The sequence below is a fragment of the Macaca fascicularis genome, chromosome 19, assembly GCF_037993035.2.
Source record: "Macaca fascicularis isolate 582-1 chromosome 19, T2T-MFA8v1.1".
In the NCBI taxonomy this organism is placed as follows: domain Eukaryota; kingdom Metazoa; phylum Chordata; class Mammalia; order Primates; family Cercopithecidae; genus Macaca; species Macaca fascicularis.
Window position 1 is genome coordinate 54134860 of NC_088393.1, and position 12960 is coordinate 54147819.

General features: G+C 46.9%; 2 protein-coding genes across 6 annotated transcripts in view; one reads left to right on the forward strand and one right to left on the reverse strand.

The window, feature by feature from the left end:
• The window catches only part of CCDC61 (coiled-coil domain containing 61), a 42196-nt gene extending 39780 nt beyond the window's left edge, over positions 1-2416 (forward strand). For all 5 annotated transcript variants that reach the window (XR_012427735.1, XM_065534636.2, XM_065534637.2 and 2 more), the window contains one exon: positions 2126-2416. Coding sequence is in view for 4 of the 5 variants with exons in the window: in XM_065534636.2 (XP_065390708.1) it covers positions 2126-2196 (71 nt within the window). In the remaining variant the exon portion in view is untranslated. The remainder of the gene's footprint in view (positions 1-2125) is intronic.
• A 2801-nt stretch (positions 2417-5217) lies between these two features.
• The window catches only part of IGFL4 (IGF like family member 4), a 38305-nt gene continuing 30562 nt past the window's right edge, over positions 5218-12960 (reverse strand). The window contains 5 exon segments of the mRNA XM_045379258.3: positions 5218-5487; positions 6244-6503; positions 6605-6655; positions 7030-7104; positions 7107-7180. Of these exon segments, the coding sequence (XP_045235193.2) occupies positions 5482-5487; positions 6244-6503; positions 6605-6655; positions 7030-7104; positions 7107-7180 (466 nt within the window). The 3' untranslated portion in view covers positions 5218-5481.

Here is a 12960-nt window from a genome sequence, read left to right on the forward strand (position 1 = left end):
GTCTGTAAGAGTTCAACACAAAAAGTAATTACAAAAGTAGAAAAGAAAAGGTGCTGGTGATGACAAGGTTGTTGGGAAAAGGGCTTGTGGGGTGCCTGCATAAACTGGCCATAAAAATATGGGACAATAAGTTGTGGAAAGTCACAGGAGGCCTCTGATGAGGAAAGCCTTCTAATTGCCATCACGTTCCCATGACCAGAGCGTGACCTGCTCTCTTATTACAGACACTGGGCTCAAGGAGAAAGACACTCCTTTGAAGCATTGGAATATGGCCAGATCTGCCGGCTCCTAGTTACGCCCACTCCCCACAGCTGCTCTCTGATAAGTTAGAGAATAAATCAGTAGTTGAGTTTATGCTGCTTTAGCACAAACAACATTTGCCTAAACCGTCACTGCTATAGATTAGGTCTATGACACACTGCCCCCCTTTCACTGTTTCACCCCTGATCTAAGATCTGCTTCTTAGATGGAAGTGATTGTACTCAATAAATAGTGTGGAGACCAGAGCTTGGCGCCTTTTGCAGCCTCCAAAAGTGCAGTGGGCCCCCTGGCACCCCACCCTTTAGGCACTGTTAACCTGTCTCTTCTCATTCCTTCGTCACCACCGGACTTTGGGTACCCTACGGGTGGTGTTGAGGCTGGTCGCAACACAAGGTGACAACAGCCATCCCACTCCATTGGCAACCGTGGTGATAAGCACTGGTTTAAAATGGGCTGAATTGAAAGCTGTTACTCTTGCCTTAGTCCAGGGATTGGCAAACTTTTTCTATAAGCACCAGGTAGTAAATATTTTAGGCTTTATGGGTGATGTATAATCTCTGTTGCATATTCATTTCTCCCTCTGTGTATCTATGTGTCTGTGTGTCTATGTGTGCTTTAAAATGTTTTATACATGTAAAAAACCATTATTAACCCATTGGCTGTTTGAAACAGGCCAGGTATAGTGTGTGTGTGTGTGTGTGTGTGCGTGCGCACGCACACAGGTCAGATTTGGTCTGTGGGTTATATTTACCAACCCCTGCTGTATACAGTATTTCTAAAGGCTGGACATGTTAGGTCTTCTGACTCTGGAGTTGTTGCCAATGTCTTAGCCACCTGTTCTGCCACTTGGAAGACTATAGACCAGCAGACTAAAGACATCTCTTTATAAGGATGTGAATTCTGGAAATTCAATCACAGCTGTAAGGGAAACTTCTAAATCCATTAGCAGCCGTGATTCATTGTTCATGTCGATGCTGATAGTAATGATGGCAGCGGTGGCCCATCTGGAGCTGCCACTGCTATCATGTGGGCTGCAGCGGGGAGGCACAGCTGGGGCTGCACGCTCCACTAGATGGTCGGAGCTCGGACAAGTGGGAGCCCTGCCCCTTCCAAGTTGGTGGGTCAGGAGCTCCCCGGGTCCTGCTGCAGCCACCCAAGTCATGGCTGTGGACCCAGGTCTCCTGCTCCATGGGGCAGGCAGAAACCCCACCCTCCCAGGTGCAGCTGCAGCTGCCCAAGTCGTGGCTGCAGACCTGGGGGTGCCACTGCATGGAGGAGGCCAAAGCCCCACCCCACCAGGCATAGCTGCAGCCGCCCAAGCCGTGGCTGCAGACCCAGGCATCTCTGCACTCTTAGGGGCCTGGGAAGGCACTCCCTGGCCTCACAGGCTTAGAATTGCCTCCTCCTGCTGCCTGGCTTCTCCCTGCTGTCAGCACCCACTGCAATCTTAGAGCAAAGTTGAGGCCAAACCTAGGCACTGTCACAGCCTGGCTAGGTGTGTACATGCCTGGGGCAGTGCTGACACACGAGCCACCTGCCACAGCCCCCTCCGGACTTTGGGCACTGATGAGCATAGGAGGAAAGCTGAGGGGGTGCTGAGGGCAGGTTGGTACTGGCCTGCAGGCCCCTTGGCATAAGCAGCCTGGGCACCACAGATGGCAGCAGGAGGCAGACAGGCTCCTGGGCAGAAGGGGGTCAGGTCCTGGTGAGGCCCCACCTAGAGGCCAGGGAGAGACTGAAGGCTGGGGACTGGGCTACCAGTCCCAGGACCAGAGGAGGGACCTGTGGTGCCTTTTCGGGGCCTATTCACGGCCACCTGTGGAGTAATCAGCATGTACTTCTTCCCCTCTGTGGCCCATAAAAGCCCCAGGCTCAACCAGAGCAGGGCGGATGATGAGACAACCAGCGGCAGAGAGGAGCTATACCTTCTGCTGAGAACTGAAGACCATGGGATAACCAACTGCAGAGAAGAGCTACCCTCTCTGCTGAGAGCTGGAGCAGATGATGGGATGACCAGCTGCAGAGAGGAGCTACCCTTTCTACTGGGAGCTGGACACTTGTTGGGATGACCTGCATGCAGAGAGGGGCTGCCTGCTGCAGGAGACTGAGCTGTTCTATTGCTCAATAAAGCTCTCTTTATCTTACTCACCCTTCACTTATCTGTGTGCCTCATTCTTCCTGGTCGCAGGACAAGAACTTAGGACCCACTAAATGGGAGGCTGAAAGAGCTGTAACACAAAACAGGACTGAAACATGCCCCTTGCTCACCACGTTGCAGGCAAAGAGAAGGAGAGAAGAGCTGTGGCCCTTCAGAGAGCCCAGATCTGGGAACTCCCTGAGCCAGGGATACCAGGGCTATGACTCCCTCTTGTGGCCCCTGCAACTCCTGGTGTCTCCAAGCATCTGGATCCAGCCAGGGAAGCTGCCTGTAAGGCACCGGGTCCAGCCACAGCCTCGCAGAGAGCTGGCACCATGCTAGCACTGGGAGCTGCCCACCCTGTGGCAGCAACTAGCATGTCTGACTGCGCAGTGGCTGGACCCCATGCTTGCTCACACACCCCTCGCAGTCTCCCTTGGAGGCATGGGATCCAGGCCAGTAGTGTGAGCTGAGTGCAGCCTGCCAGGCCGAGTGGGCAGAACGAGCTGAGGGATTAAGCAAAACTCGGGCAAAGGTACCAGCAGCCATGGGTTTCTGGTCAGAAAAGCAGCACTCCAAAGATCCCGTAACAGTAAGGACCCATTCTCGGATGTGACTGACTGGAATCAAGCTACTGATCAAATCTGCATAACCTTCATTGCTGTCACGGCCATCCGGATCCATCATTGCAACACACTGATTTTATGGCCATGCAAGGAGAGCAACCCTAGCATCTGGGGAGTGAACGCCACATGCTCATGAGGCACGGGGAGGGGAAAACAGTGCTCTGTTTGCCCCCCAGATTCAGCACTGCAGCCCGAATCAAGTAACAGCTGCTGCTGGCTTTGCGACCCCCAACCTACATGCTATGAAAACAGAGAAACTCATGTTTTTCTTTCTTATTTATTTATGTATTTATTTATTTATTGTTTTTGAGATGGAGTCTTGCTCTGTCAGCCACACTGGAGTGCAGTGGTGCAATCTCAGCTCACTGCAACCTCCACCTCCCAGATTTAAGCAATTCTCCTGTCTCAGCCAACTGAGTAGCTGGGATTACAGGTGTGAGCCACCACACCCAGCTAATTTTTGTATTTTTAGTAGAGATGGGGTTTCACCATGTTGGTCAGGCTGGTCTTGAACTCCTGACTTTGTGATCCGCCTGCCTTGGCCTCCCAAAGTGCTGGGATTACAGGTGTGAGACACTGTGCCCGGCCGAAATATGTTTTTCTGACATGGCTGGTCCTGAACCACTCTGCTCTGCCTTATGCCATCAAACAGCACCTTCCAAACATGGATCTTCCTCATATGTGCACAAACACATAGACTGATAGACATCTTGCTTTAATCAGACATAGAAATTTATGGCCGGGCACAGTGGCTCACACCTGTGATCCTAGCACTTTGGGAAGCTGAGGTGGGTAGGTCACCTGAGCCCAGGAGCTCAAGACCAGCCTGGGCAACATGGTAAAACCATGCATTTTCTTTACAAAAAAAATATAAAAATTAGCGGGGCATGGTAGTGCATGCCTGTAGTCCCAGCTGCTTTGTGATGTACTTGAAGGCCTGATGGCTGGGGGTTGGGCTGCCAGATTCCCAGGCCAGGAATGGGGACTTGTGGTGCCTTTTCTGGGTGCCCATGGTCACCCATGGGCCAATCGGTATGCACTTCCTCCCTCTGGAGGTCCATAAAACCTATGGGCCCAGCCAGAGGAGGGCAGAGGATGGAGAGATGACTGAATGACCAGGTGAAAAGAGGAGCTACCCTCTCTGCGGAGACTGGGAAGATGACGGGATGAACAGCTGCAGAGAGGAGCTACCCTCTCCAGGGCCTCCTGTCTGCTGAGAGCTGCAGATGTTGGGACAACCAGCTGCAGAGAGGAGCTACCCTCTTTGCTGAGAGCTGAGCCTCAGTCAGGGTGACCTGCCTGCAGAGAGAAGCCTCCTCTCTGCTGAGAGCTGCAGAGATGATGGGACGACCTCCCTACAGAGATGAACCACCCATTCCAGGGCCTCCTTTCTGCTGAGGGCTGAACACTTGATGGGACGACCTGCCCCACAGAGAGGAGCTACCCTCTCCAGGGCCTCCTGTCTGCTGAGAGCTGCAGAGATGATGGGACGACCTCCCTACAGAGATGAACCACCCATTCCAGGGCCTCCTTTCTGCTGAGGGCTGAACACTTGATGGGACGACCTGCCCCACAGAGAGGAGCTACCCTCTGTGGGTCTCTTCTGAGCCGTTCTGTCACTTGATAGAGCTCCTCTTTGTCTTGCTCACACTCTGTCTGTCTGTGTACCTTTCTTCCTGGATGCAGGACAAGAACTCAGGCAAAAGTGCCAGCAGCCACAGGGGTTTCCAGCCAGAAAGATGACACCCCAAAGATCTCATAACAATAACAGAAGGAAAAAAAATAGAGAAAGGAATGGAAGAAATGTTTGAAACAATAATGACTGAGATTTTCCCCAAATTAATGTCGGACACCAAACCACAGATCCAGGAAGCTCAGAACATCAAGCAAGATAAATGCCAACAAAGCGAGACCTCATCTCCTGAAAGGTCCTCACTTTCTGGGAGACACAGATCCCCTCCTGGAAGAGGCCCATGACCACATGGCAGGAGTTCCCTTCCAAGACTGCCAAGCACCTGTAGCAGTGCAGACCATGAGCTGTCTCCATGCACAGCACGGCCACCAGCAGGACCAGGGCAAAGGTCTTCATGGCATAGAAACTGCTCATTCTTTCTCTCTTGCCAGTCATTTAGTTTTAAGAAATTAAAATTTGTTCTTAGTTTTGTAACTTAAAAAAAACTACAAATAAGCCAGTGCAATTTCAGCAAACATGTTGTCTTAGTACATTTTCTGATGCTATAACAGAAGTGGATTGGATAATCTAAAAAGAACAGAGATGTATTTCTTATGGTTCTGGAGGCTGGGAAGTCCAAGGTCCAGGAGTCCACATCTGGCAAGGGCCTTCTTGCTGTGTCACCCCATGGCAGAATGCACAAAGACAAGAGAGCCCATGTGCATGAGAGGGGAAAGGAGCCTGAACTCATCCTTTATAAGGATTTCACTCCGGTGATAATGAACTCACTCCTGCAATAACAGCATTAATCCATGTATGAGAGCAGAGGCCTCGTGACACAATCAGTTTTGAAGGGTCTTACCTCCCAACACTGTTGCATTGGAGATTAAGTTTCTACTACATGAACTTTGGGGGATACATTCAAACCATAGCACATGTGTTTTCTGCTTTCAGAGTAAGAGAAGTTTAATAAGTAATATTTATAGTTAAAAACATCAAACACAGTGAAACCCCATTTGTACTAAAAATACAAAAATTAGCCAGGCATGGTGACACATGCCTGTAATCCCAGCTACTCAGGAGACTGAGGCAGGAGAATTGCTTGAACCTGGAGGCAGAGATGAGTGCAGTGAACTGAGATCACTCCACTGCACTCCAGCCTGGGGGACAGAGTGAGACTCTGTCTCAACAACAACAACAACAACAACAATAAAATCAATGCAGTATAATTACCAAATATTAGATTCTAGAGTGATCTGTGACTCTGCTACCCCAGGACAGTCTAGATGAGGTCAGATCTTGACAGAGGGCTTTTTGGGTGGTAATCTTGCAGAAGGGTGGTGGGGAGGTGGAAAGGGGAGTAAGGGGGGGGTGGTAGCAGCGGAGGGAAAGGAACAGAGACATGGAGAGAGACAGGGTTGCATGGTTACTCAGAGATGGGAAGGTATGAAACCCAGCACAGACTGCACATCTGGGTGGGACATGGACACCCAAACTCCGTTCGCTACTCCCCCCTCCCACAGCCTGGACTGGAATCAGATCCTTACCTGGGCACAGATACTGGTGATAGGAGAGGACATGCAATCTGGCTGCATGCCTGGGACCTTGAACCTCACAACTGTCTGGTTCTGAGAGCCCAAAGACTCCAGGCAGCAGTGCTGGAAGCAGGGCCAGAAGGTGCAGCTGGAGCCACAGAGCCGGGTCTGGTTCAAGTCTAGGATGACACCGTCATCACAGCACTGCTCCAAGGGGTTGTAGATCAACTCCCCACACCTGCGTGCTGGCTGGCATAGCCACAGTCTAGGATCTGGAAGAGTCAGGGCTGGATGGGCTGCAAGGACCAGCCTAGGACCACCTCCCCACCAACCTTAGTGCCGTTCTCTCCTCCCTCACTGCATCTGTTCTCACCTGTGACTCCTTCTGAGTTTGAACCCAGAAGTCCAAAAATGAAGATGGCAGCTGAGAAGCAGAAGGGAAGGGAGAGTGATTCTGAGGTCACTCGGTCCTGACCATGGGGCACAGGATGATGTCTCTGGGCTTCTTTGGTCGCTGTGACAGCTCACAGTGCAATTTGGGACTGGCTGTGGGTGCAGGTCCTGGGGACTGGGGTGGCAGGTGAGGAAAAGCAGGGAGGGCTCCGGGAAGAGTAAAGGCTTCTGGGATTTGCAGTTCAGGAGACAGATTACAATGCAGTCACTGATGACATAGCGGTGATTATGAGGTGGGACACCAATAATTAAGTAGGGAAGAGAGAATTAACTTTGAAGTTCAGAAATAATTAGGGATGCGATATCATTAGGGATGAGCTTAGCCTAGGGCTGGGGTCTCCTTACCAAAGGAGGGCACCATGGTTGAGACTTCAGAGCAGCGGATGAGGCAGCAGCAGTGGAAATGGATCAGTGACTTGCGTAGGGGCTTATATTACCGACATTTAGGGACGTGTGCAGAAGGAGTGGCTTCTTGGGAAGAGCAAGGCATGAAGAGCTGTAGGGCAAGGAGATAATCAAAAGCGTTAGTAAGAGGCTCCTGGACTTCTTCCAATGGCTGCTGCGTATCTGAAGAAGTCAAACTCTTCAGATCATCAGGGTAAAAGCTACCCAGGAACCTATTTAAGCTTTGACTCTGCTGAGTGTCTTTTTGAACACTGCCCAAGGGAAAACCGCTTGGAAGATACTCCTTAACTCTTGCTTATCTGAGAGCAAACTACTCACCAAACGCCGGCTGTCTCTAGGCTCCCCATATTCCTCCACCCTGAAGTTTCAAGGGGTCCCTCTACTCCCTGTCTCAGTCCACCTCCAGACCTGCACTGTCTATAATTTTTCAGAGTCACGTAGGGGAAATTGTGAAGTTGCAGCATAATCTAGAAAAAGAACAGAGGCTGCAAAACTGTGCCTGGGAGCACAACAACAAAAATAGGTGGTGGTAGGATGGACCTCTGGGATTCATAGAACAGATAGGAAAGCAGCACCTTTTTTTTTTTTTTTTTTTTTGGTTTGTAGAGTGCCTTGTCCAAGAAAATACTCCCATGTGTGTCGCTATTATTTTGTTGTCACCAGCACTGTGATTTGTGTGATGGGATTACATGTGGGGTATTAGTAGAGCATGCCCCTCCATTTTCCACTGGTTTCTTCCCTGTGTCACAGTGAGAAGGGTGGGAGGGTGAAAGAGGGATAAGCAGAGGTATTAGAGCTTTGTAAAAGTGCATTGTTAGTGTAAGAGTCTCTTCCTCCTCCCTCCTCTCTCTCTTTCTCTCTCTCTCTCTTTTTTTTTTTTTTTTTTTTTTTTTTTTTTTTTTTTTTAAAGACAGGGTATTTCTCTGTCTCCCAGGCTGGAGTACAGTGGTGCTATCTTGGCTCACTGTAACCTTTGCCCCCCAGGCTGAAGCCATCCTCCCACCTCAGCCTCTTGAGTAGCTGGGACCACAGGTATGCACCACCTGGCCTGGCTAACTTTTTGTATTTTTCATAGAGTTGGGGGTCCTACAATGTTCTGGTCTCGGAATCCTGAGCTCAAGCAATCCACCTGCCCCAGCCTCCAAAAGTGCCGGGATTACAAGTGTGAACCATCGTGCCTGGCCTCTCTCTCCTCTCTTAATTGGATGTCCAATTCTTCGGTATTGATTGACGCAATAAACTCGCTCTCCTCGCCTACTTCTGCAGTTGTGTGTTTGCATAGATATGCCTGTTTGTCTACTTATCAATATGCCTTCTTTCCCACACCTCCAAACAGAAATCCCACCTGTAAGGACACATTCTCTCACCTACACAGAACAGCTGCTGAGGAAATAGACCTGTAAGGACCACACTCCTGTTTGCCAAGTTAAGTAGTGTGAATACTGCATTATAACTCGGAGCCAGCAACCAAGGAATTTATGACTGCTTGAAAGGGAAAGTCCCCAATGAAGAGTATGAGTGACTAAAGAGGAAAATCCCAAACGGGTTACTAGAATTGATCTCTGTATAATTGAACTATCTATGTAGAAAATCCCATGGAGCCCACTGTCAAGCAAGAGGTGAGTCTGATTCTGCTAGTGACAAAAGCAAGCTCTTTTTAGATCCAGACACTTTATTACCTACACAGACAGGGAAAGGAAGAGTAGCCACAGGTGCCAGCACCATGTCCCTTGCACAGGGTGACACTGAAACAGAAGGGCCAGATGACTGAACAAGAATAACAGGATGCCTGTTGCTGAGTAGAGAATCCAGCCTGTGGCTCCATGGTATAGGGAGGTAGCCATAATTCCCCTGGGAACATAACTCCATTGTCCTGGGGACCACACCCCCATCCGCTATAGCAGCCACAGCAAGTCCCCCCCAAGGAGATTCTGAGCTCAGACACGCCTAATGCTGCACCCACCTGATGGCGTTTCTCTATCGGCCCTGGGAGCAGAAGATAAAGGACACAATCTCTTGGGCACTCCGTGGCTCTGCCCATCACCTGAAAAACCTGAATACTTATTAAAAGGTGACCCTAGGGCAAGTTTGTATCCTCCCTATACAACCACAGCTGATGTGCTCTTAAAAGTGCCACCTCCTGGCTGGAGGCCAACCAACACAAAACCAGCGCACTTAAAAAAAAAAACAACAACCGAGGACCCTCACAGAGTCCACTTCACTCTCCTGCTACCTCCACCAGGGTAGGTGCTGGTATCCATGGTTGAGAGACCTAAAGACAGATCACATTATGCGACTCTTCACAGACGCTCCCCAGTACCAGCCCGGAGCCCTGTAGCTCCACTGAGTGGCTAGATCCAGAAGAAAAATAACAATCACTGTAGTTTGGTTCTCAGGAAGCCCCATCCCTAGGGGAAAGGGGAGAGGACCACATCAAAGGAGCATCCCTCTCCAACAAAAGAATCTGCAGAGCAGCCCTTGAGTCTCAGATCTTCCCTCTGACATAGTCTGTCCAAATGAGAAGGGAATAGAAAAACAGTTCTGCTAAATATGATAAAACAACCTTCTTTAACACCCCCAAAAGGTCACACTAGCTCACCAGCAATGGATCCAAACCAAGATGAAATCTCTGAATTGCCAGAAAAAGAATTCAGAAGATCTGTTATTAAGCCAGTCAAGGAGGCACCAGAGAAAGGTGAAGTCCAACTTAAAGAAATAAAAAAAGATACAGGATATGAATGGAAAAATCTCCAGTGAAATAGATATCATAAATAAAAAACAGTCACAGCTTCTTGAAATCCGGGACACACTTAGAGAAATGCAAAATGCACTGGAAATTCTCAGCGATAGAATCAAACAAGTAGAAGAAAGAACCTCAGAGCTTGAAGACAAGGATTTCAAATTAACCCAATCCAACAAAGACAAAGAAAGAAGAATTTTAAAAAATGAACAAAGCCTCCTAGAAGTTTGGGATTATGTTAAACGTCCAAACCTAAGAATAATTGGTGGTCTGGAGGAAGAAGAGAAATCTAAAAGTTTTGAAAACATATTTGAGGGAATAATTGAGGAGAACTTCCCTGACCTTGCCAGAGATTTAGACATTCAAATACAAGAAGCTCAAAGGACACCTGGGAAACTCATCACAAAAAGATCATCACCCAGGCGCATAGTCACCAGATTACCTAAAGAAAAGATGAAGGAAAGAATCTTAAGAGCTGTGAGGCAAAAGCATCAGGTAACCTATAAAGGAAAATCTATCAGATTAATAGCAGATTTCTCAGCAGAAACCCTACAAATTAGAAGGGATCGAGGTCCTATCTTTAGTCTCCTTAATCAAAACAATTATCAGCCAAGAATTTTGTATCCAGTGAAGCTAAGCCTCACAAATGAAGGAAAGATACAGTCTTTTTCAGGCAAATGCTGAGAGAATTCACCACTACCAAGCCAGCATTACAAGAACTGCCAAAAGGAGGTCTAAATCTTGAAACAAATCCTCAAAATACACTAAAATAGAATCTCCTTAAAGCATAAATCTTACAGGACCTATAAAACAATAACACAATGGGCCGGGCATGGCAGCTCACACCTGTAATCCCAGCACTTTGGGAGCCCAAGGCGGGTGGATCACCTGAGGTCAGGAGTTTGAGACCAGCCTGGCCAACATGGTGAAACCCTGTTTCTACTAAAATACAAAAATTAGCTGGGCGTGGTGGCAGGCACCTGTAATCCCAGCTACTCAGGAGGCTGAGACAGGAGAATCACTTGCACCCAGGAGGTGGAAGTTGCAGTGAGCCGTGTGGCTGCACTCCAGCCTGGGCGACAGAGTGATACTTTGTCTCAAAAAACAAAACGAAACAAAACAAAACAACCAAAAAACAAGAACACATGATGAACAGAATAGTACTTCACATCTCAATACTAATGTTAATGTAAGTGGCCTAAATGCTCCATTTAAAAGACACAGAACGGCAGAATGCATAAGAGCTCACCAACCAAGTGTGTGGCTGTCTTCAAGTGACTCATCTGACACACAAGGACTCACATAAACTTAAGGTAAATGGGTGGAAAAAGATATCCCATGCAAATGGACACCAAAAGTGAGCAGGAGTAGCTATTCTTATATTAGACAAAACAAACTTCAAAGCAACAGCAGTTAAAAAAGACAAAAAGGGATATTATAAAATGATAAAAGAACTAGTCTAACAAGAAATATCACAATTCTAAATATATATGCACCTAACACTAGAGCTCCCAAATTTATAAAACAATTAGTACTAGATCTAAATAATGAGATAGACGGCAACACAATAATAGTGTGGGACTTCAATAATCCATTGATAGCACTATACAGGTCATCAAGGCAGAAAGTCAACAAAGAAACAATGGACTTAAGCTATACCCTAGAACAAATGGACTTAACAGATATTTACACAACATTCTATGCAACGACTGTAGGGTATACATTCTATTCATCAGCACAGGGAACATTCAGAAATAGCTTAGACCATATGATAGGCCACAAAACAGGTATAATATATCTCAACAAATTAAAAAAAATCAAAATTATATCAAATACTCTCTCAGACCACAGGGGAATAAAATTGGAAATCAACTCCAAAAGGAATCTTTAAAACCATGCAAATACATGGAAATTAAATAACCTGCTCCTGAATGATCATTGGGTCAACAATGAAATAAAGATGGAAATTAAAAAATTCTTTGACCTGAATGATAATGGTGACATAACCTGTCAAAAGCTCTGGGATACAGCAAAAGCAGTGCTAAGAGGAAAGTTAATAGCATTAAATACCTACATCAAAAAAGTGTAAGCCTGGCCAACATGGTGAAACCCCATCTCTACTAAAAATACAAAAATTAACCAGGTGTGGTGGTGTGTGCCTGTAATCCCAGCTACTTGGGAGACTGAGGCAGGAGAATCGCTTGAACCCGGGAGGCGGAGGTTGCCGAGAGCCAAGATCGCACCATTGCACTCCAGCCTGGGAAACAAAAGCGAAACTCTGTCTCAAGAAAAAAGAAAAAAAAGTCTGAAAGAGCACAAATAGACAATCTGAGGTCACACTTCAGGGAACTAGAGAAACAAGAACAAACCAAACCCAAACCCAATAGAAAAAAATAAATAACCAAGATCAGAGGAGAACTAAATGAAATAGAAACAAAAAAATGCAAAAGATAAATGAAATAAAAAGCAGGTTCTTTGAAAAGATAAATAAAATTGATAAGCCATTAACAAGATTAACCAAGAAAAGAAGAGAGAAGATCCAAATAAGCTCAATTAGAAACGAAACGGGAGATATTACAACCAATACCACAGAAATACAAAAGATCATTCAAGGCTACTATGAACATCTTTATACACAGAAACTAGAAAGCCTAGGGGAGATGGATAAATCCCTGGAAATATACAACCCCTCTAGATTAAATCAGGAGGAAATAGAAACTCTGAACAGACCAATAACAAGCAGTGAGACTGAAATGGTAATTGAAAAGTTACCAACAAACAAAAGTCCAGGACCAGACGGGTTCACAGCTGAATTCTATCAGACATTCAAAGAATAATCGGTACCAATCCTATTGACACTATTCCAAAAGACAAAGAGGGAATCCTCCCTAAATCATTCTGTGAAACCAGTATTACCCTAATACCAAGACCAGGAAAGGACCTAACAAAAAAGAAAACTACAGACCAATATCCCTGATGAACATAGATGCAAAAATCCTCAACAAAATACTAACAGAATCCAACAGCATATCAAAAAGATAATCCACCATGATCAAGTGGGTTTTATACCAGGGATACAGGGATGGGTTGACATATACAAGTCAATAAATGGGATACACCATATAAACAGA